The sequence below is a fragment of the Pogona vitticeps genome, chromosome 1 (assembly GCF_051106095.1).
Source record: "Pogona vitticeps strain Pit_001003342236 chromosome 1, PviZW2.1, whole genome shotgun sequence".
Taxonomy (NCBI): Eukaryota; Metazoa; Chordata; class Lepidosauria; order Squamata; family Agamidae; genus Pogona; species Pogona vitticeps.
The window spans coordinates 76,831,969-76,858,036 of NC_135783.1; the positions used below are offsets into that span (position 1 = coordinate 76,831,969).

The window sequence follows — 26,068 nt, forward strand, 5'->3', positions numbered from 1 at the left end:
ACTCAGATGATTACCATATCTACTATTGTGGGCAAGAATCCTGTAGAAGGAATGGAGTAGCCCTCATAGTCAACAAAAGAGTGGGAAAAGCTGTAATGGGATATAATCTCAAAAATGATAGAATGATGTCAATACGAATCCAAGGCAGACCTTTCAACATCACAATAATCCAAGTTTATGCACCAACCACCATTGCTGAGGAGACTGAAATTGAACAATTTTATGAAGATTTACAACACCTTCTAGAATTGACATCAAATAAAGATGTTCTTCTCATTCTAGGTGACTGGAATGCTAAAATAGGGAGTCAAGAGATAAAAGGAACAACAGGGAAGTTTGGCCTTGGAGTTCAAAACGAAGCAGGGCAAAGGCTAATAGAATTTTGTCAAGAGAACAAGCTGGTCATCACAAACACTCTTTTCGAACAACACAAGAGGCGACTCTATACATGGAAATCACCAGATGGGCAATATCGAAATCAGATTGATTATATTCTCTGCGGCCAAAGGTGGAGAAGCTCTATACAGTCAGCAAAAACAAGACCTGGAGCTGATTGTGGCTCTGATCATCAGCTTCTCATTGCAAAATTCAAGGTTAGACTGAAGAGAGTAGGAAAAAACACTGGGCTAGTCAAGTACAGTATAATCTAAACCAAATCCCTTACGAATACACAGTGGAAGTGAAGAACAGATTTAAGGAACTCGATTTGGTGGACAGAGTGCCTGAAGAACTTTCATAGAGGCTTATAACACTGTACAGGAGGCAGCAACAAAAACCATGCCAAAGAAAAGGAAATGCAAGAAAGCAAAGTGGCTGTCCAACGAGGCCTTACAAATAGCAGAGAGGAGAAGAGAAACAAAATGCAGGGGAGATAGGGAAAGTTACAGAAAATTGAATGCAGACTTCCAAAGAATAATAAGAAGAGACAAGAGGGCCTTCTTAAATGAACAATGCAAAGAAATAGAGGAAAATAAAAGGAAAGGAAAAACCAAAGATCTGTTCAGGAAAATTGGAGATATTAGAGAAACATTTTGTGCAAAGATGAACATGATAAAGGACAAAAATGGAAGGGACCTAACAGACATCAAGAAGAGGTGGCAAGAATACACAGAGGAATTATATCAGAAAGATTTGGATATCCTGGACAACCCAGACAATGTAGTTGCTGACCTTGAGCCAGACATCCTGGAGAGTGAAGTCAAGTGGGTCTTAGAAAGCCTGGCTAACAACAAGGCCAGTGGAGGTGATGGCATTCCAGTTGAATTACAGTGGTGCCTCGCTTAGCGATTGCCTCATTTAACAATGTATTCGCTTAGCGATGAGGTTTTTGGAGCGATCTTGTGCTCCGTTTAGCGATGTTTCCAATGGGGAAATTTCGCATAGTGATGTTCGGGACCTTGCTTTGCTTAGCGATGACAGTTTAGGTCCCCCCCATCACTTAGCGATGTCCATTTCGCTATTTTAAGTGTGTCTTAAAATGTTCAAAAACTGTTTTAAATGCTTGGAATCGTTAGTGCACCTTGTAAAACCTTTGCAAACTTAAATGGCTTTGTTCTGAGTCTTCGTTAATTTTTGGTGAATTTCCCCCCCCCCATTGGAATGCATTGAACTGTAGGTTTGGTCAAACCTCTCCTGAGAAACCTATATGTGGGACAGGAAGCAACAGTTAGAACTGGATATGGAACAACTGATTGGTTCAAAATTGGGAAAGGAGTACGACAATGCTGTACTGTATATTGTCCCTCGGCTTATTTAACTTCTATGCAGAATACATCATGCGAAAAGCTGGACTGGATGAATCCCAAGCCGGAATTAAGATTGCCGAAAGAAATATCAAACACCCTCCGATATGCAGATGATACCACTCTGATGGCAGAAAGTGAGGAGGAACTAAAGAACCTTGTAATGAGGGTGAAAGAGGAGAGTGCAAAAAACGGTCTGAAACTCATCATCAAAAAAACTAAGATCATGGCCACTGGTCCCATCACCTCCTGGGAAATTGAAGGGGAAGATATGGAGGCAGTGACAGATTTTACTTTCTTGGGCTACATGATCGCTGCAGATGGAGACAGCAGCCACGAAATTAAAAGATGCCTGCTTCTTGGCAGGAAAGCGATGACAAACCTTGACAGCATCTTAAAAAGCAGAGACATCACCGCGCCAACAGAAGGCTGAATAGTCAAAGCTATGGTTTTTTCCTGTAGTGATGTATGGAAGTGAGAGCTGGATCATAAAGAAAGCAGACCGCTGAAAAATTGATGCCTTTGAATTGTGGTGCTGGAGGAGGTTCTTGAAAGTCCCCTGGACTGCAAGGAGAACAAACCTATCAATTCTAAAGGAAATCAACCCTGACTGCTCACTGGAAGGACAGATCCTGAAGCTGAGGCTCCAGTACTTTGGCCATCTCATGAGAAGAGAAGACTCCTTGGAAAAGACCTTGATGTTGGGAAAGTGTGAAGGCAAGAGGAGAAGGGGACGACAGAGGATGAGATGGTTGGACAGTTTCATCGAAACAACCAATATGAATTTGACATAACTCCGGGAGGCAATAGAAGATAGGAGGGCCTGGCGTGCTCTGGTCCATGGGGTCACGAAGAGTCAGACATGACTAAACGACGAAACGAAAACAATATTTAATTCTTTTAAAATATTTTGAATTACCTATTGTTTTTATTTGTCTAATGACATAAGCTGCCTTGTGCCCTTTTATGGAAAAAGGCAGGATAAAAATATTTTAAATAAATAAAAAAATAAACACTTTCCTCAATAAAATCAAAATTCTCCTTAGAATCATAATTAACTCCCACAAAAGGGGCATGCTTTTAAAAAATTTTTTGAAGATTTCTACTTCATTAAATTAATTTTTATTGAAATGATTCTAAATAATTAAATAAAAGCCGTTCAGAAGACCCTGGATAGCAAAGATTCTCAGCGCTGTTACTCTCTGCTTCCCAGACAGAATTAATCAGCAAAACCAGGAGCCTGCATCAGAATCTGCTGTTCTGTGCACCTTTGTGAGTTGCACAAAATCCTTGTGACTCACATACTACAGAAGGGTGTTTTTCTTCCTGCTCAACAGAAAGCGGGTGGGTAAGGCAGGTGGGCAAAAGGGTTGCTGTACCTCATGCTGGTTTGAGGGTGTTTGTTTCCATAATTCAGCCTGTGGGATTCTGACCAAATTATGGCAGTAAAGGTTCTTTAATTCCACAAATTCCCATCCCTAGAAATAAGCAGACTGTTTCCAATTAGGGAAGAAGGAAGTCTCAATCAAGGAAGAACAGCAGGGGGTGGAAGACTTCTTTCAACAATTAAGGTAATTAATTTACTTGCTTTTTAGGCAGTAAAAAAAACACAACATCCACACATTTAAATAGTAAAATCCTTTGGTGCAGGTATTCTAATAGTGGAATTTCTGGAGGAATCTCAAGAGGCTTCTGGCCACATATTGGTCATTCCTTGTGTAACAAATGCTCACAAGTTTTGACTTCTGCTACAGAAGAAGAAGAAAAAACTGGATCCCTTGAGAAACCCCATTAAAAACCTCTGTCAGTTGTTTCATTCATTCCTGTACGACAATGAAAAGATCAGGATTTCCCCCTATCACTAGCAGTATTAGTAAAACAAAAAAAGTGATGTATGTAGGAGGCAAAATCCTTTAAAATCTGAATTTTTGTTATGCAAAGACCACAGCTGCCCCCCCAAAGCTTTTTTGGTTACTTGTTTCTTTTTGTTTTTGTAAGAAAAGCCCCAAATGCACACAAAATATGGTAATCTGATTAAGCAGGGAGAAAACTTTCTATTTTTTTCCTTCTTACTGCCAGAATGAAATGAATGAAGTTTTTCATCCTATTCCCAAGCTTGCCACCATAGTTTCAATCTCCTTCCAGCTAGGTATACCTCCTTGCCTCTTTATCCATTTCACTGCATGAAAAAACTAAACTTCTGTTTTTCACTTACAGATCTGTAGAGCATGTATTTCAGATGCCCTCTGTATGTTAAAACTCCATTCAAGACAACATTCATTGCTATGGAGCAAAATTTCCTGACACACATGTGTTGTTTATTCATAGTGATAGAGTCACCCGAACAGAAAACAACATTAAATATTGAAGAATGGTTGGTTTCCTTTTGGAGAAAAACAGAAACAGGCAATTTAGGAGCAGAGATCCTTCCTTTCAAGACTTGACCAGAACATAGCTCTGGAGATCATGCTCCCTGTCCAGTGTCCAAGATGATATCACAAGAGATTTTTGAGGACACGCTTCTGGATTCAGTGCTGCTTCTGGAAAGTAGCATATTGGTCTTGAACTTTGTCCTTATGTAGCAGCAACCTGCTTATGGCATGCTAGGTGGTCTTAGGAGACATTTTTTGAGCTTGGATTGAGATTGTGGAAACACGATGGCAACCCAAAGGCATATGCCAATATCCACCTTCCTCCCAGTATCTCTTCCTTCTTTGGACAACATCACAGCTGCGCATAAACCCTGTGAGAATATAGGGGTGGTTCCCTCCTACCACTTCTCATCCAGTTGTCCACATAATGTGAAGACACAATGTCAATACTTAGGGGCTGCCAAATCTTCATAAGTTTCACTGCATTAGGTCTTCAAGCTGTATATTGTATATGGCTTATTTAAAGCCTTTGTTCTTGACTTGGAGAGTCTCTATACAGTTTATGTGGGGGGAAAAGGGTTGTACACTGCCTTTGGTTTGTTTATAACTTAGTTTTTGGCATAGCATTTCTTATTTCTAGAAGTAAACAAACATTATTGCTTGTCTTTTCCCAAAAGACCCCTTGTTTCTATGGAAAACAAACCTCAAAACAGCTGAATTCTGGCCGTCCTTATAGGAGGCATACTGAAAAGGCTCATTTGAACATTTTCCATTCTGCTTAAATACTGTATGGTGGGGCTTTTCATTTAGTGCTCAGGGAGCACGTAGAGCTCCTATAAAAGCTTAAAAATATTGTTCCAGCCCTCTGTGTATTAAGATAAAAACTCAGCTCTGGCAATTGGCCAGACTGCTTGAAAAAACTGATTTCATTACTTCTTTAGTGACTAAGTAAAACTGAAGACTTAAAAATCAGCAAAAATGTCTTAGTACATCCATACACACACACCCCAAAACTTTTTACCAGTAGTAGCTGAACCAGTGTAATGCTAATCATGTAGTCCTTGTAAGCAAATTGCCCCATGTTAAGAAATCGCCATAGACAGTATTTTGAGTGCTGAATTTTTATCTGAAGCTTTTGAGGTGTGTATGGAGGAGAAAAAAGAACAAATGAATTTGACAAAATGTGTTTTGATATTAAAATTGAATTCAAAGAAAGAGGTCATATTGATATGAATGAAGGTTGTTATAATTCTAATTTAATCTGAAATTAACCTTTCAGGAAAAGACATAGCAGTTTCATATTCTTCAGAAAACTGACTTGGGAAAATAGAAATAGCTGAAAGGGAGGATCTAGTTATTCTATAAAGACTACTAGCATCTCAGTTTTCGTAACAGTGGGCAAAATCCTTTTGATATACATTTACTCTGTTGTAACCTGGATCGGCCACTAGAAATATTTAACTCATATTAATGAAAAACTTCCTGTCTACCACCCTTTCAGGTTTAAAGGTTCCCTAGGGCTCACTTTTGCTCTAAGGAATCCTTTGGGAGCCTTGGGATGACAAGGTAGGAGCCCTTAATGATCAAAAACTGCCGCTGTATTGCTACTGGCGAAAATTACCGTATTTGCCGGTGTATAAGGCGACTGGGCGTATAAGACGACCCCCCAACATTTCCACTCAAAATGTAGTTTGTTAAATACTTGCTGTATAAGACATGTATATAACATGCATGCGTGATTCTGCTTTGGCTGCATCATGGGGAGAGTTCCTTTTGCTGCTTTTGGTTCCTTTCGATGGGAGAGAGCCAAGGTTTGCTAAAAAAAGGACAGCATCAGCGCCGAACAGCTGACTGTCAGGAACCAGCAGAGAGGTGGCAGCTATTTTGGAGAGGCAGCAGCCATTTTGAGAGACAGCAGCCATGTGGTCACATCTCAAAATGGCTGCCGCCTCTCTGCTGATTCCCGACAGTCAGCTGTTCGGCGCTGGAGTGAGGTTGTTCCCAGGCTACCAAGGAGGAGCGGCCTTGGTCGACTTGTAAGTGACTTCGCTGGGAGAGAGGGAAGGTTTGCTGGAAGTGCACCCAGCATATAAGATGACCCTCCCACTTGGAGGCATGTTTTTCAGGGCCAAAAAGTCATCTTGTACACCAGCAAATACGGTAAGTACAATTTTGTCTTATGCATTACAGAATGTCATCAGTGAATTCTCTTATTATAATGAACAGATCAGTTAAGTACTGTTTGATGAACTGGGCTGCAGTCCACAAATGCATAATAAAATTTGTTGGTCTTGAAGGTGCCACAAAAATCTGTGATTTCATAACGCATTGTGACCTCGAAAATAATAATTAAAAACAAATACCTTATGAATACAGAGTGGAAGTGAAGAACAGATTTAAGGACCTAGATTCGGTGGACAGAGTGCCTGAAGAACTATGGAGAAGACTCCCTGGAAAAGACCGTAGTGTTGGGAAAGAGTGAAGGCAAGAGGAGAAGGGGACGACAGAGGATGAGATGGTTGGACAGTGTCATCGAAGCTACCAACATGAATTTGGCCAAATTCCGGGAGGCAGTGGAAGACAGGAGGGCCTGGCATGCTCTGGTCCATGGGGTCACGAAGAGTCAGACACAACTTAACGACTGAACAACAACAAAAATTGCTTTACTGATTACTTTTTATAAGCATCCTGGTTATCCTTTATCTTTCTACTTTGCATCATTTATCTTACAGAGAAAAAGAATCTTAAGAGAACATTCACCTTATAGATCAGTAAAAAAAATTGTGAACAATTTCATAACAGCTATGGAAACTATATTCCATAATTTTAAGCATGTTGCAAATTGCTACATGGACAATGCAGTGTAAAATGATAATAAAAGCAGGTGTCTCCTTTTAGTTGACAAGTCTGTTCCTTTGTGGGAATCTCACATTAGTAGACTGAATCACATCTAAGAAGAAAATGTGCCACTACTTAATTACTTATCATTAGAGTACTACAAATAATGAAAGGTAAGGGAATGAACACAGAGAATGTGTGGTAGCCTATTTAATTCCCCTCATATAAAGCCCTGGAGTAGAATTGACTTTAAAATGCAGCCACAGTAGTGAATAAGAGAAACTCTAAAAGCTAGATTTTGTCCCTCCTTATTTTTGTATTTAGATGATAATGAGCATTTTTTCAGAAGCCCGAATAACAGATTTAGGAGCGATATGGGTGGATCTGAATCACAAAAGTTCTTTGTAAGTGCTCAGAAGAAATGAGTTTTGCTGCTTCAGTAAAAGGACAAGACACTGTTTTCTGCTCCCCAGTTCCACATATAAAAGTAAATGAGATTGGCAACAGAATGGTAAAGGAACAAGGCCCTCATTTCTCTGAGGGCAGCAGGCTGTCTACAGGATGCAGAACAAGCATTATTGAACATGCAGCTCTCCCAACTCTTCTCCTGTGGTCCAATATCTGCTATCTAGAGTAGCCATTTTATTGCCTTAATTAGTAGGGCCAGACCTGTTCTGCATTATTCAAATACAGTGGTGCCTCGCTTAATGAGCGCACCATTTAACGAAGAATCCGTATAGCGATCCCTTTTTGGGGATCGCTATACGGATCAGCCCCAATCGCCGCACTCGCTTTGCGACGATTGGGGCGTCCGGCGGCCATTTTGGAGCCGCCGAACAGCTGATCGGCGGCTCCAAAATGGCCGCCGGATGCGAAAACATCGCTGGAGGGGTAAGTTTCGACGCTTATTGGAACGCATTAAACTACGTTTAATGCGTTCCAATAGGCTTTCCTTACCCGCACAGCGATGTTTTCGTATAGCGAAGGTTAATCCGGAACGGATTAACCTCGCTATACGGGGCACCACTGTACTTTTATCTCTGCGGTCAAGATTCTGTCAGTTGTTTGTTTTTTCCTTCATAATTCAAATTACTTGTCCAACTAAAGAACTACATTGGTCCAGATGAAATAACAGCTCAACTAATTCTGTTCCTTTTATTGAATGAATTAGTACAGTACAGTGAATTGAAGGGCAAGTCCCATGATAGTCATTGTAACAGCCTCCTTATACCTCACAAAGGGGCCGTTACGTCACACTCAATCACTCTTCGTTCCCACTGCCACCAACCATTCCCTCAAATAAAGCTTCAGGCCAAAGTATGATTTCAAAATAAAAACTTAGGTTTATTGTATACAAACAAAAGGAATGGTAAATCACTTGAATATAAATAATACTTTAATCACTATAATAATATAACAATCACACACACACTCTCACACCCTCACTATGTAGTACAGTTCTTATCTCTCAGTATCTCCAAGCCCTAACCGTCCCTAACTCCCTATCTCAACCCTATCTCAAAGCCCTATCTGGCCCTATCGGAATCACTCACACCATTCACTCCCCTTATATACAACAGCTCCACCCCTTATGTCCCACCCTCCGTCACGCCATTGGCAGACGACACACAGCTTCAGCAGTGACGGGCAGGTGATGTCATAGCTGTATGTAACAGTCATGTGTATCACCTAGGTTTTACATTTTGTGTTACCCGGGTTCGACCCCTCTGGTATCCGTTGACTATAACTAAATTTATTGCCAGTGTGTGACCAGTGATCAGTTGTGACAGGAACTGAATTTCAGCAACATCTGGAGAACCATAGCTAAGTTGTGGTGATGCAGAAGCATGAATATAAATGATTGCTATTAAAACCTATAAGCTATAAGAAGCTTATTGTGGCATTCACCCCTTTGTTATGCAAAATAAGTCATGAATTATTCATGTTTTATGCTGATGTGGTTGAGAGGTGGTGCCACTAGAGATGTTAAAAGGCGGAGCCAGAGAGGAGGAGTTTAGTTTACAGTCGGAAAGGGAGTTTGAAGGGCGAGAGAGAGAGATAGTTGGGGGAATCTGAGGAGTGAATTAGTCTGAGGAGTGAATAGTAACCTGCAAGATAATATAGAAAATTGTTATTGATGCTTGATAAAACCTGAAGAAGATACTTATGAATTATTATAGAAACATCTGTAATCAATAAAACTGTTTTATTCAAAAGACAGTGATGAATGGACCTTCGTCTTTCCTAAGAAAAGTACGTTAATAAAGAAATCAACTGGTGGCAGCATGGTTGGTTTGCCTTCATGAGCTCTCTGTTTTGGGGAGACAAACAGGGGCCACGTCACACTTATATTCAAGTAGAGGAAGAAAAGGCCACAAACAGAATTTCTGTTTGGCTGCCATGCTAGTAATAGGCATTTATGACATCAAGCTTAGAACAGTTTGAGCCACTGGTTGGATCTTCTTCTTACCATGCATTTTATGGACCTTCCTTCATCCATGAGTTACCATGTCTTCTCAAAGATCCTTGGCTTCCTGGGATCCAGGAAGTTTTGCCATTTTTGGCAAGGAAGGTCACCATCCTTTCTTGAGCTTGCATAAACAATTGCTGTTATGTATGAAAAACCAGGTACAACTTCAGAAACTTAGTTCATTGCTTGATCCTGCCTTCTATTGCTTTGTTTCCAGAACTGCAAGTTTTCCTTTGGTTCCTTATCCTCTCTGCCTCTTCCTTTGATCTGCTTGGCCTGACTACTTGGAACTGATCTCACTACGTCTCTTTCGTTTTCCCCTTGGTCAAATGTGTTGTTCATTGGAAAAGGCCCAGTCACATCTTTTTTCTTATCCCCTGTGGGGAAGGGATAAGATCCTCCCAGCACATGACTATACCAAGGAACACCACATACTTTGAAGAGGAACTTACTGAAAAACTCACAGACATGTATTGGGAAGTGATAATTAGCTGCAGCTACTTGGTATTTCTCCATTGTTGTGTTGATAGGTTGCTCATCAAACATTATACAGTCCAGTTCTCTGTAGCTTTAGACACTTGAAACCATTTAAATTAATGGGCTTCTGCAAAGCTCATGTTGCATAAGACAAGACTAAGTTCATAATCTGAATTGTAAAAAGACACTCTGGAATACATTCTAGTATACCTGCAATAGAACATGTGAAGCAGTCTTAAGTTAGATTGAATCAGAATGCAAGGCTGGCAAAGCAAAGTTGACTGTAATTCATGGAAGGAAATTTAATACAGTTTAAGTTTATTCTAAACCAAATATTTTTTACTGTTTATTTTCTTTTTTAAAAAGAAGGCACGGAGTCTCATCTAAATAAAATCAGCAGTATAAACAATTTTAATAGTGGGTAAGTGACTTTATCACCAATTTCTTCAGCAAAGTAGCTTAATTTTGAGAAGTTCCTTAACCATAGGTGATGGCCTTAGAGTGCCTCATTATGGATAAACAAGCTAAATGCATCACTTAAAGTCTGCTTATGTGGGGTTGCTTTTACAAGGCTCCTGGACAGGAATTAGTTGCTCAGGGACTAGGAGTTTTATGAGGCTAGTAATTTTTTAATGCCTCCAAGTGAAAATGAACAGTGCAAAATACTGTCAAAACAGCAATGAGCTTTTCCAGCTCCAAGCTCTCAATGTCTCTGTGGGTCAGAATATGATTCACATGTGTATTGATTAAATGAAAGGAATTTGTAACTTCAGCTGTATCCTGAGTGGATTGTCAAATTTAATTAAGAATGTACAAAAAGTTGGGAAGGGAATCATCCAAGCATTCCATGCTTTGGCATCATTACAATAATTAAAAGTGTGGTGACAGAGAAGATATGAAACATAAAAATGAGTTCACAGATCCCATGGTTTGTTTTTTTCTGCTTATGATTAAAAATCAGCAGTCATACCTGAAGTTATTTTCTTGGTTGAAATTCCTCAAAGCTGCAGATTCACTGTTTCAGCAAACCTAGCAAACATAATCAAAATGTCAAATTAAAAAGAATCAAATTCAGAAGATTTACCTGTGGATCCTAGCACTGAACAGATACCTTCTTCATGTGTCAGTACCAACTGAGAAAGCCAGACCTTCGACAGTGAAGAACTGTGCATTTCAATAGAAGAAATGGAAGGGCTTAGACAAGATGGTCAGGGAAAAAAATAATGAAACCAAAGAAAAAGATCAACATCTACCAAGTGTTAAATCAGTAGTAGTTCACACCAGTGAGACCTCACCAGCTGCTAGGATAATGACCTACAATGCATCAGGTTGACCATGGATGAAGAACTAAGTCCTTCTCAAAGCATCCATACCACAATAGTTATGACAGTGGTCACCTAGGCCCTTAACTCAAGAGAGACTTCCTCTAACGCTTTACTGAAAAGAGGTTCTTTCATCTTGATCTAATTTAAGACCACAATCCCTTTAAGTGAAAAATTGGAAATCTAATCCAAGCGTAAGTACAGCCAAGTTTAGAAACTAGTAATTAATGATAAATTGACTGGTGATACAAGGTTTTAAAAGGGATTGTTAAAAGAGGACAATTTTGCTAATATTTGGCAAGTTTTTTTTATTTTGTATTATTGAAAGTGGTAGGCCAGTTACCTAAACAAGAGAATGTATGGGGAATTATAATTATTGGCTTGTAAAGGAAATATATCTCTGTTAGCCCTGGTGATGGGTGCACAACTTAGTTATGTTTGTTGAGTTGATGTAATTTAAATGTTTTTGGGTTGTTGTTTTTTTAAAAAAAATGTTTTAAATCATTTATTATCTTGGTATGTGTCTACGTAATTTACTTACATGCTGACAATGAAGCAATTGCATTTATTAAAGATTTTGTACACCTTGGTTAAATCACTAAATGGAGACTGCAGCCAAGAAATCAGAAGAAGACTGAGACTAGGAAGGGCAGCAGTGAAGAAATTAGAAGAGATTATCAAGTGTGAGGATGTGTCAGCGGAGATCAAGACCAAGATCATCCACACTATCATATTTCCAGTCACATATGGGTGTGAAAGCTGGACAGTAAAGAAAGTTGACAGGGGAAAAGTTGATTCATTCAAAATGTGGTGCTGGGGGAGACCTTTGCAGATTCCCTGTACTGCCAGAAAGATGAACATGTCAATCCTAGCTCAAATCAATCTGGAACGATCTCTAGGAAAAAAAAATGTTAAAACAGTCTGTCATGCTTTGCAGACATCATGAGAAGGCAAGATTCTATGGAAAAGAAAATAATGTTGGGAAAGGTTGAAGGCAGCAGGAAAAGAGGAAGACCAAATATGAGATGGGTTGACTCCTTAAAGGAACCCACAGGCTTGAATTTCCAAGCATTGAGCTGGGCTTTTGAGGATAGGACATTTTGGAGGGCACCCTAAGTGAGAAGCAACTTGATGGCACATAATAACATCAAAAATTCTCCCCACCCCATTTCGTGATCTTTGTCATTGGTGTTGACAGTTAATGAAATCTTCTTTTGAACCTTTGGCAACATCAGACTTAAGGTTACTGTGAAAACAATGTTTTGGTTATGATAGGAAAGTCAATAAACTGCATTGTTAGAAGGTTTGTGGCATTTTATATTTCAAGGACAAAAGACATTATGAAGTCCACAACACTTTTTGTCTGTTATCAATACCCCTATAAAGCACAGTGAATGTCATCCCAATGCTTGGCCAAGTAAGCAACTATGTCAATTAGATTGGCATATGACACAGCCAAACTATCCCCTACCAGGTTCTCGCTAGAATCATTCTGCTAGGGAGATACCTCTTTTGGCGTATCTTCTGTGCTGGAGTGACATCCCACCATCTGGTAAGTGAGCTTGTCAGTCACCCATGATTGTGAATGACAGAGACAACAAAGAATGAGGACAAGTTGCTTACCTGTAACTAGTTCTTTCAGTGGTCATTTGTGAATCCACACAACCTACCATCCTCGCAACTCTTGTCATGCCTATCAATTTCTGGAGACCAGAGAGAATCAGACTGAGAGGGAATTGCTGGACATTTGCATGAAAAGGGTAGGTAAAGAAAAAACATTAGAGGCTGTTCAGCTCTCCAAGTTTCTGTGGTCTGTTTTGTGCAGATCCAAGAATTTGTGTATGAATTTAGAGATGAGCATTCAACGAATTGCTGTTACAGGTAGTGAATCTGTCTTCTCAGCTGGCTTGCCACTCCAAACAGTTTTACATACACATCAGGCTTAGTGTGATGTGTATGTCTTATTTTTGATAGGCCTTTATTTCTGTCTACATTTGACCCTAATTTAGAACTTGCTGATATATTTCAGACAAATGGGAATGGGAAAAACAAATTAGTTTTGCTTTGTTCCTTCTCATGTTTTTTAAAATAAGGAAAGTTGGACTACAGAATAAGCTTCTGTAATTATTTGGAGCTTATAAATCATATCACAGAATAACCTCTGCAAGTTCTACTTGTGCACTGCAGCAAGGGCCATAAGTGTGAGTCGCTGACAGTCCCCCCCTTCTTGCATTTGTATTATGTATAGATCTGGTTATATTATGCAGTGCATATTGTGTATTCATCTTTAGAATATAACATGTGAATGGTTGGTACATAAACAGGAGAGAATTATAAAAAACCAAGATCCCTGGAACTAATATGTTACTGTAAATTAGAGATGATCAAGTGGACTTTGGACAGGATTATGTCCAGAACATAATTTGGTAACTCATTCTAATATTAACTAAAATATTAATTCTTGCATATTGTATCTGGCTCAGCTAACAAGAAATGATGCTGTGGGAAATATCTTCACTTCATCTGTCCTTATCACAACTCTTAAACTTACCGAGTGTGGAGTACATGGAGGGAAATGACCAGGGAACTCCAACATTGTCTACCATGAGAATAGAGGTGCCCAGCAAGGGTCAGAGTGCTTCTTTACCCTTGTGTGTCTCACAGGCTTTGTATACAGTAGGTACATAGGGTAACACCAAAGTAGAGGAGAGAACAAATGAAATTCAGCTTTCATATTGTTGCCCTATGAATGTCAAAACAAATTATGGCAACTGGTATGAGATTGGTATCGTAACATTAAGCAACTTGTTTTGGAACTATTGAGTCTCTGAAACTTAGGAAGTTGGCCATCCTTGATGTAAAGCATAGATCCAGGTCAGTTATCTGATTTTTACCTATACTTTTGTCTGTCTTCTTCTCCTGATCTCTTAAAATAACCACTTTATACAAGTTTGATAAGGTGAGTGCTGAATTTCTAGTTAAATTTCTTGGAACAAAGTACTGTACAGAAGAACAGAAGATACAAAGATAATGGCTAAAATCTTGTTGCTTAACATAAGTTGCACTAGAGTAAGCCCATTGAATCTATAGAGATATGGTGAGTTGGCTCCCACATAAGTTCTATTGATTCAAATGAGCTTATTCTAATTGTGACTTTCTGCAGTAAGTTGCAACTAGAATATGCCCATTTGAATCAATGCATTTTCAAGAGTTGACACATGAAACCCCCAATGATTCAGTAGAGGTACTCTATGATTTAACTACACTAAGCAATAGTATTTCAGCCAATATATCATATGAAAGTTTGCTTCAAATGCCACATTAGTTAAAACATCATCCATTGAGAATTATGCAGTGCTTAATACATGTTGCCACTGGAGGAAGCAAAACTATCACATTGTACAGCATAAATTTTCCATGAAAAACTTAAATTAGTTTCTTAAAGCACAATTAAACCAACTGAGATTTTCTTCAGCAAGTTTTGTATCTACAGCAATATTGTAGAATCCACTATTGCAACTTATAATGGCAATCCTGATGACAGCATGGTTGTTTAACAAATACTCCAGATTGTGATTATCACATCAATTACCATATAACAAACTTCTGTGCCAGAAACACAGAAGGATTTTTTCTGAGAGTTTCTTAAGCTGTCAAGATCATTGTCTTTCTTCTGAATAAATGTTTGCTAGAGGATTGTGAGTGTTAATAGAGTAAAAATGAAAAACAATGGAACACTGTGTTCTGCTTTATAACATGCAGAGCTAATTTTGTTGCTGAGTAATTTAGACATTGCAATAAATCGATAAATTCAGTTATAGTGGTGGAATAAACCAGGGGGGTGAATTTTCAGTCACATTTTGCCATATCCCATTGGTTACAATCAGTTACATAGACTGCCCAAGGAACATGACTCCTGTGGAAGCTAAAAACTGCTATCAGTTGAGGGTTGGATTTTTTTTAATCAAACTAAACAAGGTAGATGAATGAAATGGTAAAGTTCTGGACTACATACGTGCTTCACGTAAAACAATAATATCCAGATGTAGTAGATTTGCATACCATGGAAAAAGTTTTATCAGTAATTTACTAATTAACTAAATGCAGAGACCTCTGAACTTGCATTTTTGATAATGCAGTACCCCACCTGACGTTTGAACTGGTATAATCCAGAATTCTGATTTGCAATGTGGAGAAATGTAAAGATTCTCGGCTCAGTCATAAACTGTGAGCACCTAAGTGTAATATACTATTCTATATCACAGACTCACCAAAATGCTATTATAATTCACTTGCCCTCTGCTGATAGTAGTTCATTGTTGGTTATTTTTCTATTACCTTTTTTACTCTTTAAGTTTGCATTCTGTTTATTTTCCTACAACTGAGTAGCATTTGGGAGTCCTTATGGTTACAGAGATAAATTAAATGGATAAATACAGTGTGTCTACTTAGGAAGTTGAAACTCAGAGGAACACAATCAGCAACCTGTACCTCAGGATAAAAATGTAGGATGAACAGCAAGGGTGTGCTGCTATTGAAGCCATGAGCCTGCTGTCTTCGCTATATATCTATATCATATCATTTCTTTATTAAAAGTCTTTAAAGTTTTTTTTTTAACATGTAGCATTTAATTTTTTTCCCTCTCTCTAATAGAATTTTGCCAAATCTATGGCTAGGAAGTTGCCCTCGACAGGTGGAACATGTGACTGTGAAGCTAAAACATGAGTTGGGTGTTACAGCAATCATGAACTTCCAGACTGAATGGGATGTTGTTCAGAATTCCTGGGGGTGCAACCGCTATCCAGAACCAATGAGCCCAGAGGTTCTCATGAAGCTGTACAAAGAAGAAGGCCTTGCTTATGTCTGGATGCCAACACCAGACATGAGTACTGAAGGTAATGTCTATATTCCACCTCTAGTAGTTGTCCAAGAATAATCCATCCAGGAATACAGCTGCATTGTGTGATTCATTTGGTTTTTGCCTCCACATCGCTTGGCAGGTTATCCTCCATTCAGTCTATCATAGAGCAGACATTTAGTTCATAATATTCTGGGAGTGCTCTATGGTTTTAGCAAACAGCTGTTATATAGAAGAGCTCAGTTAAATCATTATTATGGTTAACTATGCTCTGAACATTCCTGGAATATGCTGAATACACTTAATATTCAAGAGTACTTTGTTGTAGAGATTGACAGTCTTGGTAGAGATATGAAGCCATACATATCTACAGGATTATAATTTGCTTTTATTGTAGTACTCAAAATATACAGTGATTTATTCCAGAGTGTGGGATGTTGCTGCCATCTAGGATAACAACAAAGAGCATCTCAAAGGTAGTATAGTATATTTTCCCCACTCTATTTTTTTCTTCTGCTCCAAGAACTGATTGTGCCAAAAAGCTGTCAAAGAATCACAACTGATTAAGGTCACTCAGAATGACTTTAATGCATTTGCTGAGTTTTTATGTGCCATCAGATCATCTCTGACCCATGGCAACCCTATGGATATCTCCAAAATATCCTGTCCTCAATAGCCCTGCTCAGCTCTTGCAAACCCAAGCCTGTGGGTTCCTTTAGGGAGTCAGTCCATCTCATATTTGGTCATCATCTTTTCCTGCTGCCTTCCACCATTCCCAGCATCATTGTCTTTGTGGCAAAAATTGAAGGCACAGAGATAAAAGTGAAGTAATAAGGTAATAAACTTTATCTAAAACTCTTAGGAAAAAGTAAATAGGACATTCATAGAAAAACAAGAAGCTGCACAGAGCCTCATGGTGCAGTGGTTGAACAGCTGTACTGCAGCCAAATCTGTTTACAACCCAGGGTTCAATCCCAGGTAGCCAGCTCAATGTTGACTCAGCCTTCCATTCTTCTGAGGACGGTAAAATGATTACCCAGCTAGCTGAGGGGGGCAATGTGTAGCCTGCATAATTAACCTGTATACCATCCAGAGAGTGCTTAAAGTGCTATGGGGCAGTATATACAGTAAGCAGCACATTTTGCTTTGCTAAACCTACACATTTCATCTAAGGAACAGACTAACAAAACATATCAAAATAGTAAAAACAAGTAGGACAATGGCGGCTCAATGGCAAGCACACACAGTCTCTGCCTCACTCTGTCTGTTGCTATGCAACAGTGTGTATCTCCATTAGGCAAAAGCAATTAACCCTTTTTTAAGAGCCTTGCTGGGAAAAGAGAGATAACTCTTTGGCTATAAAGTAGGTTGTACTTTCAGGTGAGGTCTTCTCCAGTTAAGACAAACACATTAACCAAATAGAGACTGGAATGTAGATCTTGCCGTATCCCAACAGTCTTTTCAAAAGCATCCTGCCTTCTCTTGATGTTCCCAAAGCTGGAGAGCCTCAGTTTCATCATTTTTGCCTCCAAAGCTAGTTCAGGATTGATTTTGTCTAGGACCCACTTGTTCACCTTTCTGGCAATCCAGGTTATTCACAAGCTCTCCTCCAGCACCACATTTCAAACAAATCAACTTTTTTCCTGTCAGCTTTCTTTACTGTCCAGCTTTCACACCCATACATAGTGGTTGGAAATACAATAGTGTGGATGGTCTTGGCCTTGATCTCCAGTGACACTTCTAATTCCTTCACTGCTGCCCTTCCTAGTCTCCGTCTTCTTCTGATTTCTTGGTTTCAGTCTCCATTTGGGTTGATGATTGAACCCAAGATGTAGAAAATCTTTAACAAATTCAATTGCTTGTCTTATTTTGTTTTGCTATCTAGGGTGGAGCATAACATTTATTTTTAATGTCATCACTATTGGTCATGGTTGTCGTGCAAACGCTGATAAGTGTAGCATACATCTTTCCAAAAACTGGGAGTCTATGAGTGATTAGGCAGTCTTTGACACCTATTAGGAAGCTGTAAGGTTTACTCACAATCTGGTTCTGAATAGCAAAACCACCTCCTGTTTCACAACACACCTCTTCAGGGCAGACACCCCATAAGAAGGTGTAGCCGGCACCAACATCTTTTAGTTGTCTTTCTGGGAGGTGTGTTTCACTAAGGGTAATGATGTCATCATTACTGTAGCAACCAAGTTCTCTGGCCACAGGTACCAGTCTTTTATCAGGTTTGTTACTCCCAGTGTTAACTAAAAGGGAGCAAACTTTCTATGCCCCGAGATCATAATTGAGATAGATTTTCTTCACATCAGGCTCAGAAGGAGTTGGAAATGTTTGTGAAAAAGGGGAGAAGGGCTGCTTCTTATTTTAGGGTAGGGGGGTTGGGTTGGGGGCTTAAAGGAAAATTCCAAAAGACATTAAAATGAAACCTGCCACTTTAGGATCATTTTTTAAAAATTAAATTTTGATCATTTCTTAGTGCTCAGGGGGCAGAGGCAATTCTTGATAAAAAAATTATGTTATGCTACATTATGTTTTTGGACTGAGGATCTATGGAGGCGCTGCTGGTGTGGGGGCTCCAAGAATGGCTAGGAGAGGCATACAGCTCAAAGTGTGAAATTGCCCATTCATTTTGTAGGAGGATGCTGTGCCTTGACGCTGTCTGTGCTTTCTTTAATTCCTTTGTTTTGCTTGAATCTTCCCCAGTATGTTGTAGGAGAAGTCCTACATGTCCTTTGACTGTTTGCCTGTAGCGTCTTCTCTCTGCTGTGCTGCCCACAGCCTAATTTATTACTAGTCTATGTTCAGTTTTCTTAAAGGTACCTCCTAGAAGAGCATCTTATCTTCTAAAAACACAAATGATGAGCATTGCACCATCTCTGTGGGAATATCTGTTTTATTAAAAAAATTAATCACCTTAAACTAAATGCAGTAAATTCTTCTTCCTTAATATAAATTATAAAAATTGCTACTTACATATTTAATCAACAGTTATTTTGTATTACATGCACTGCAACCGACATACACATTAAATGAAATGTTGACAGTCAGATTCCACAATCCAGCAAAGAAGATTAACATATGGAAGTAGGTTTCTGCTTGCATAGCTAATTTGGATCTTGATTTGCATCTAGATTGCCTTCTACTTTGCAATACTCATTCACTCTTCACTGAAACAACTAGATTATTTGATGCAGATTAGAATGTACATCACTACCAAAGCAGTAGATTGTTGAGTATCTGTTGAAGACCACAATTATAGTTGGGCCAAACGTCATAGAATTTTTTTGTACAAGAAGTAAAAAATATCAACAACCATAATAAGCAACCTGAACCAATTTTGAGGAATAGGGAGATTAACCAGGTGGGGTTTGAGATCTCCCCCAGCTGCAAATAAAGACTTCTACTTCCAAACAGTAAACTTGTTGTGTCCTTACTTTGTTGTTAATGTTGTGCTAAAGCAGTGGTTCTTAACCTTTTTGAAAGAAACGCCCCCTTGAGCCATTGAGGTTGTTATCATTGCCCCCCTCCCCAGGGCAATATCTTATCTATCTATCTATCTATCTATCTATCTATCTATCTATCTATCTATCTATCTATCTATCTATCTATCTATCTATCTATCTATCTATCTATCTATCTATCTATCTATCTATCTATCTATCTATCCATCCATCCATCCATCCATCCATCCATCCATCCATCCATCCATCCATCCATCCATCCATCCATCCATCCATCCATCCATCCATCCATCCATCCATCTATCTATCTATCTATCTATCTATCTATCTATCTATCTATCTATCTATCTATCTATCTATCTATCTATCTATCTATCTATCTATCTATCTATCTATCTATCTATCTATCTATTTATTTAGACATTTAAATCCAATGACCCCTGAAAATAAAATTCAATTGCAATAAAATGAAATGCCCGGAAAAAAAGAACAGCCAGCCAACCACAACAGGACAAGAAAAGCTGGAAAAGCTGCCAAATTCCCACCCACCCAGGATGACCCGAGCCAGTCCCATCCCTAGAAATCCTGCCACGCCACCCCAAACTGACCTGTTTCTCTCTGCATTTCCCTTGCAACAGGCGGGAAGGTGGGTAGGAAGGCAGGACGGACAAATGGGGCTCATCTATCCCTCCCCATCCAGGTGCAAGGCAGCGCTTCACCAGGCGAGTACGGGGACCTGAGAGACCCTTTTCTTCCACCCAATCCACACTCGGTGCTCCCCTAAGGGAGGAAGGAGAGACGTGGCAGGCAGAAAGAGCTGGATTGTCTGGCGGTGCCAGCACCAGATCCACTGCCAGCACCGCGGCTGCAGCCGCCTTCACAGGTTTGACTTGTTCCAGCACCCCCCTACCGCCCCCTTCTGTTCCGCCGCCCCCACACCGCCCCTTTTCATTCTACCGCCCCCCTGAAAAATGAAATCGCCCCCTGGGGGGCATCATTGCCCACGTTAAGAACCACTGTGCTAAAGGGTTTTAAAAAAGAAAATAAAAGCAGACTTGAGATACCACAATCAGAAGACCTCTAGTTGGAGGAATGGGGACTTAACCGTTTACTCACCTGCCATTACAGCACATAGCCTTTTATTGTTGACTAATATGAATGCATGATCTCATTATTTCCAGATTCAGAGGAACACATATACTGAATATTTTAGTCTTCTCTGCATCATTATCATCAACCTTTAGGCAGTTGCCAAAGGGCAGTGTCAAGTAACACCAGCCATTTCAAAAATAAATCATTCCAAAGTTTCTACTCTTTCTTCCTTACTCATCCCTTCTGTTTATATGCTTTCACTGGCAGAATATGTGTGAGTGTGTACATGCACACTGACTTTAACTGGATTGCAGACCTCTATAGTCAAACTCCCCCCCCCAATTGCTTTAGCTCTTTCCTTCTCATGAAAAAAAGTATCTTCTTTCCCATACTGCTCTTCCTCCTCCTTTGTACACCAATACTTACTCACCAGAGTATTCCTGTCAGTATTCATTTCTACTAACATAGAAATGAAGCTAATTAAATGTTTGAAGATGTCAGTTTCACAATTATGGTCATTGAATTGTGACAGCTAAAGAGCAGTATTTTTAGTTTGGTTGTAAGATGTTTGAATCATATCAATATCATTTCCCAAGCCAGTTTTTAAAAGTATTGATTACAATACACATTACAATGTAATAAGGGCTGACGGAACCCTGGTGGACAAGAGATGACTACTTTGTCTGCAGTCACAGGTAAAAAAATTCCATACCTGCTGTTTAGATGAAATCCCTAACAGAAGAGACTACAAAGTGCTCAAGGATCAAAAGCTATTAAAAGTTGATTATCACTTGGCCCAGTTGGAACTTTGGGAGAACCAGTTTGGAAACATACTAAACCAAGTGTTTAAGCTGAGAAATCAGTGGTATTTCAAATACAGAAGACCTACCATCAAAACATATCTTTTATGGAATTACAGTGGTGCCTCGCTTAATTAATTAATTAATTGTTCCAAAAAAAACATCGCTATGGAAAAACATCGCTAAGCGAAACACCATTTCCCATAGAAATGCATTGAAAACTGGTTAATCCGTTCCAATGGGAACAGATTACCGTCCTTAAGTGAAAATCGCCATAGGAAACATCGCTAAGCAAAACAATGTTTCCCCCATTGGAATGCATTGAAGCCTATTCAATGCATTCCAGTGGGGGAGAAAAAAATTCACCAAAAATTAACGAAGAGTCAGAACAAAGCCAAATTAAGTTTGCAAAGATTTTACAAGGTGCACTAATGATCCCAAACATTTAAAACAGTTTTTGAACATTTTAAGACACTTTTAAATTAGTGAAAACGGACATCGTTAAGCGAAACAGGGGGACCTAAACTGTCATCGTTAAGTGAAGCAAGGTCCCAAAATTGCTAAGCAAAAATCGCCCATAGAGAACATTGTTAAACGATGCAGAAAATTCCTCAAAAAAACCCATCGCTAAGCAAATACATCATTAAACGAGGCAATCACTAAGCGAGGCACCACTGTATTAGTTCTCTCTGAAATGAGTCTTATGTAATAATGCATTCTTTTATGTTTATGAGTGATACTAGCAGATCATTTTTAATGTCTGTGGACTTCCATGTGTACCATAAGGATAGTTTGTGTATTCCAGACCTGATTTTTGTAGGCTCTCTGTGTTTGAAAGATTCCTATGGATAGATTAGTTATATCTCCAGCTCCTGAGCCCTTGAGCCCTCTGTCCTGCATTGCCTCCTAAATTACTGCCATCCTCTTCATTATGCATGCAAAAAGGAAATGTTGTAACATTCATTTGTTTCTGCTATCACTTACCATGTTACTTGCATTGATTATTGAATGTGCACCAAACCAGTGGATATGTGGACCTTGAAGTATCCCAGCAGTGACTTACAAATTGCCAACTAGAATGTTAAGGTCTACATGTTTTACAAAGTTACAGGATTTCAACCAACAGGAGAACTCTCTCTCTCTCTCTCTCTCTCTCTCTCTCTCTCTCTCTCTCTCTCTGTGTGTGTGTGTGTGTGTGTGTGTGTGTGTTGGTCTGAATAGGCCCAGTTACTACCATTGAGCAACTCACAAAAACATTGCTTCCCTAATACCATGGTAGGAATTACTGGGCAGCATAAAAGAGATTAGAGATATATATATGAATAATTAGAATGGTGAAATGCCATGAAACATGATGCTATAATGTCACAAGAAGAAAAATAAGAACAAATTGTTAAGATTAGTGATACAGTTATTGAATAGTATCCAATATGGTTTTAAATAATTGGCTAGTGTTTGTTTGGCTTCAGCCTAGATGGAAATTGAAATTGTACATTTCAAGGTCTCTGATTGCAGTAAGGGTGAACACATTCAGTATCCTTTGCATGGCCAAATCTTTTAACAGCAGTATGGGTTAGACCCAGCCAACAAACTCAAAATCTCTTGTTTCTCCAAATGTTTGGCCAGTCACTATCTGACCAAGTGTCAGACTACAGTTCCCATTGTCCCTAGCCACATCACTGGCCATGCTGACTGGGGAAGTAAGAACTGTAGTCACACACATCTGAGAAGGAGTAAATTGAGAAAGGATGATGTAAAGCAATGCATATAATTACAGGTCACAAGTGGAAAAGGCAGCCCTTTTTAATAACATTCGATCAGTGAACATTTTTATTCTCTATGTATTTAAAATTCCTGCACAGTAGATGCAGCCTTTCAGACTTTGGTTTTAAAGCAAAACAAATTGTAAAAACATCTCAGTGTTCCTCACTTCTCTGTTTTGAAGGGGCATGCATGTGACAATTGTTCTGTTTTTAATCGCAGGTAGAGTACAGATGTTGCCTCAGGCTGTCTGTCTCTTGCATGCGCTGCTGGAGAACGGGCATACAGTCTACGTTCATTGCAATGCAGGTGTCGGCAGGTCTACAGCTGCAGTCTGCGGCTGGTTGAAATATGTGCTGGGATGGAACTTGAGGAAAGTGCAGTATTTTGTGGCCTCTAGGAGAGCAGCAGTCTACATTGATGAAGAAGCCCTGGTGCGTGCCGAGGAAGATTTTTTTCAGAAATTTGGCCCTCTTCGCTCCTCATGCAAACCTTAGCAAAAGCAGAAGTTGTTGGAAGTGCTGCTTTTGAGCGGGGGTGGGGGTGGGGTGGGGAATTGTGAACCTGCCTCCAAAAAAAGAAGAAAAAAAGAAATTCAGTATCTGATGATGATGATTCTGAATCTTTCTGAATTTGTTTTTTGCATTTTGATTTTGCAAAGCAATCACAACTTTGATTTGATTAAATACGTGTGCAGTGGTCAAGAGGACTGTGATTGTGTAGCCATATTAGGAAAAGTATAATCACATTGATTAACTGTTTGGAACATTGATTAGCTGTTTGGAATGGGAGTTAGGAGGAACTGAGTCGAGACTGTCCATTTCCCCCCCCACACTTCACAACAGTTGATCAATACCTATTGTACATTTTCTAACAGAAGCACACAACTGCAGCTGGACCAGGAAAGGAATGGAAAATGTATTTATTTATTTTTCATTTTATATCCTTCTTTTCTGCCAAAAAAGAAAAGCACTCAAGGTGTCTGACGGCAATAAATACAGACAAAAAATACAGGTGAAACATCAAACCGGATTTAAAATACAGCTGAGAAAACATTAATAGAGAGAAACAGTAGCACCCCATTAATCAAAGTGGCCTTTAAAATACCCAGCAAAGCAACCCAAGACCTTTCTGAATAAAAGTCCTGTGACTTGCTAGTAGAAGAATAAAAGAGAGAAGACCAGGCTTGTCTCCTTTGGTAAAAAGTTCCAGAGTTTGGGAGCAGCCACCAAAAAAGCTCTCACATGTCTCTACCAATCTGTCTCCAAAGATAGTGAGATTAAGAGAAGGTACTCTCTGGAAGATGTTAACACTAGGGAAGACTCAAATGAGAGAATATAGTCTTTTAGATGATTCAGTCCCAAACCACATATGGCTTTATAGCATAACAAAACATTTGAAGTGCATCAGAAAATAGAGTGCAAATGAAAGAAAATACTGTACATGGGAGGGAAACAGAATGTTTCAGAAAGATTGCTTCTATAAACCTGCAAACCTTAACAGATTTTCTTCCTTTTCTAGACAGGCTGGATTATTTTGTCCTTTTAAAGGAAACCTTTATCTGAGTCTTTGCAAATGGAAATTGTAATAAAATAGAATTAATGAGAAAAATAAAGAATCTGTGTATCACTGTCATCAGCACATTCATTTTTCTGAGGCATACAGTGTGTTATCTTACAGCATGTTTAAAAGTGACATCTCTTCTACTTTGTATATTTTAGAATTTCAGAATTAAAAAGAATAATCTCTGTCGTATGGATTTAACATACTGAAAGTAGGAGTTTTAATTAGGTTAATCCGGATCCTAATATTTCTGAGGTGGGAATTTTTTTTTTTTTACCATTTCAGATCCTGCTTCAAAAAGACCTGTGGAGTTTCACTTAGGATGAGTGTAGGATGCCGAGGCTTTGCTCTGGTGCTTTTTGACTTCATGTATGTTATCCCTCCATCCTACCCTTTCTGTCTTGTTGTTGCTCTAGGTAGAGCTAGTGGGCATGACGAAACCACTTTCTGCCTGTCCAATGATGTCCATGGTTCCCTAAATGGTAATGCTTGTAGAAGACTATCACAACTTGTATGGTTACTTTGTAAAATTACTGTACAGTAGTTCCAAAGTAGCTAGAACAGTGCACACTGGATTCAGCCAAATACTAACAATAATGAAGCTGTTTCTGTAGGTCCACGGCAGCAGCACAGCAGAACAAAAAGCCCAGGGCCAATCACAGTAAAAAGCAATACAGTACCCTCAAGGATAGCCCTGACTAAATCCAGGATTTGGAGAATTAGATTTTTTTTTTTTAAAGCACAGCACAATTGAAAGGAGGGAATGAAAAGAGAAACTGATCAACACCTTCAGTGGAAGATGCTGTGATGGCCTGAGAGGATAGCAACAGAGAAGGAGACAGCTTCACACACATACACAGTGCAGCCCAAAGACCTCTCCAGCACCCTCCAATCACCGAGGTGCTGTAGACGGTCTCTGAATGACTGCACCAGGACGCATATTCCTTTACAGATCCTTCCCACAGATTTTTGGCCTAGCTATGCAAAGTGACAAGATAGTACAGTGGTGCCTCGCACACGCTGTGTGAAAACATCGCTGAACGGGGCAGAAAAGCCCATTGGAATGCATTAAACTTTGTTTAATGCGTTCCAAAAGGCTCCTTTACTCACTGTTCAGCGATGTTCCTCTATGGCCGGCAACCATTTTCGCACCCTCCCCTTGCTTAACAAGGGCGCGAAAACGCTGCGCGGCCATTTTGGGGCTTCCGGCAGCCATTTTGTAGCCGCTGAACAGCTGACCGGCGGGTCGCAAAGCAAAGGTCGGTAAGCGAACTGCTTACCGACCTTCGCTCGGCGATTTTCA

At 39.4% G+C, this 26,068-nt stretch overlaps 1 protein-coding gene and 1 long non-coding RNA gene across 4 annotated transcripts in view; one reads left to right on the forward strand and one right to left on the reverse strand.

Moving 5' to 3' along the window:
* The window catches only part of EPM2A (EPM2A glucan phosphatase, laforin), a 59,028-nt gene extending 34,191 nt beyond the window's left edge, over window positions 1-24,837 (forward strand). For all 3 annotated transcript variants that reach the window (XM_020811522.3, XM_072995728.2, XM_072995732.2), the window contains exons 3-4: window positions 15,875-16,116; window positions 23,425-24,837. In XM_020811522.3, the coding sequence (XP_020667181.2) occupies window positions 15,875-16,116; window positions 23,425-23,699 (517 nt within the window). In that variant the 3' untranslated portion in view covers window positions 23,700-24,837. The remainder of the gene's footprint in view (window positions 1-15,874; window positions 16,117-23,424) is intronic.
* LOC144585941 (uncharacterized) overlaps window positions 8,273-26,068 on the reverse strand; it is a 51,415-nt gene continuing 33,619 nt past the window's right edge. Inside the window, exon 2 of the long non-coding RNA XR_013540578.1 lies at window positions 8,273-10,928. This is a non-coding gene — a long non-coding RNA (uncharacterized LOC144585941). The remainder of the gene's footprint in view (window positions 10,929-26,068) is intronic.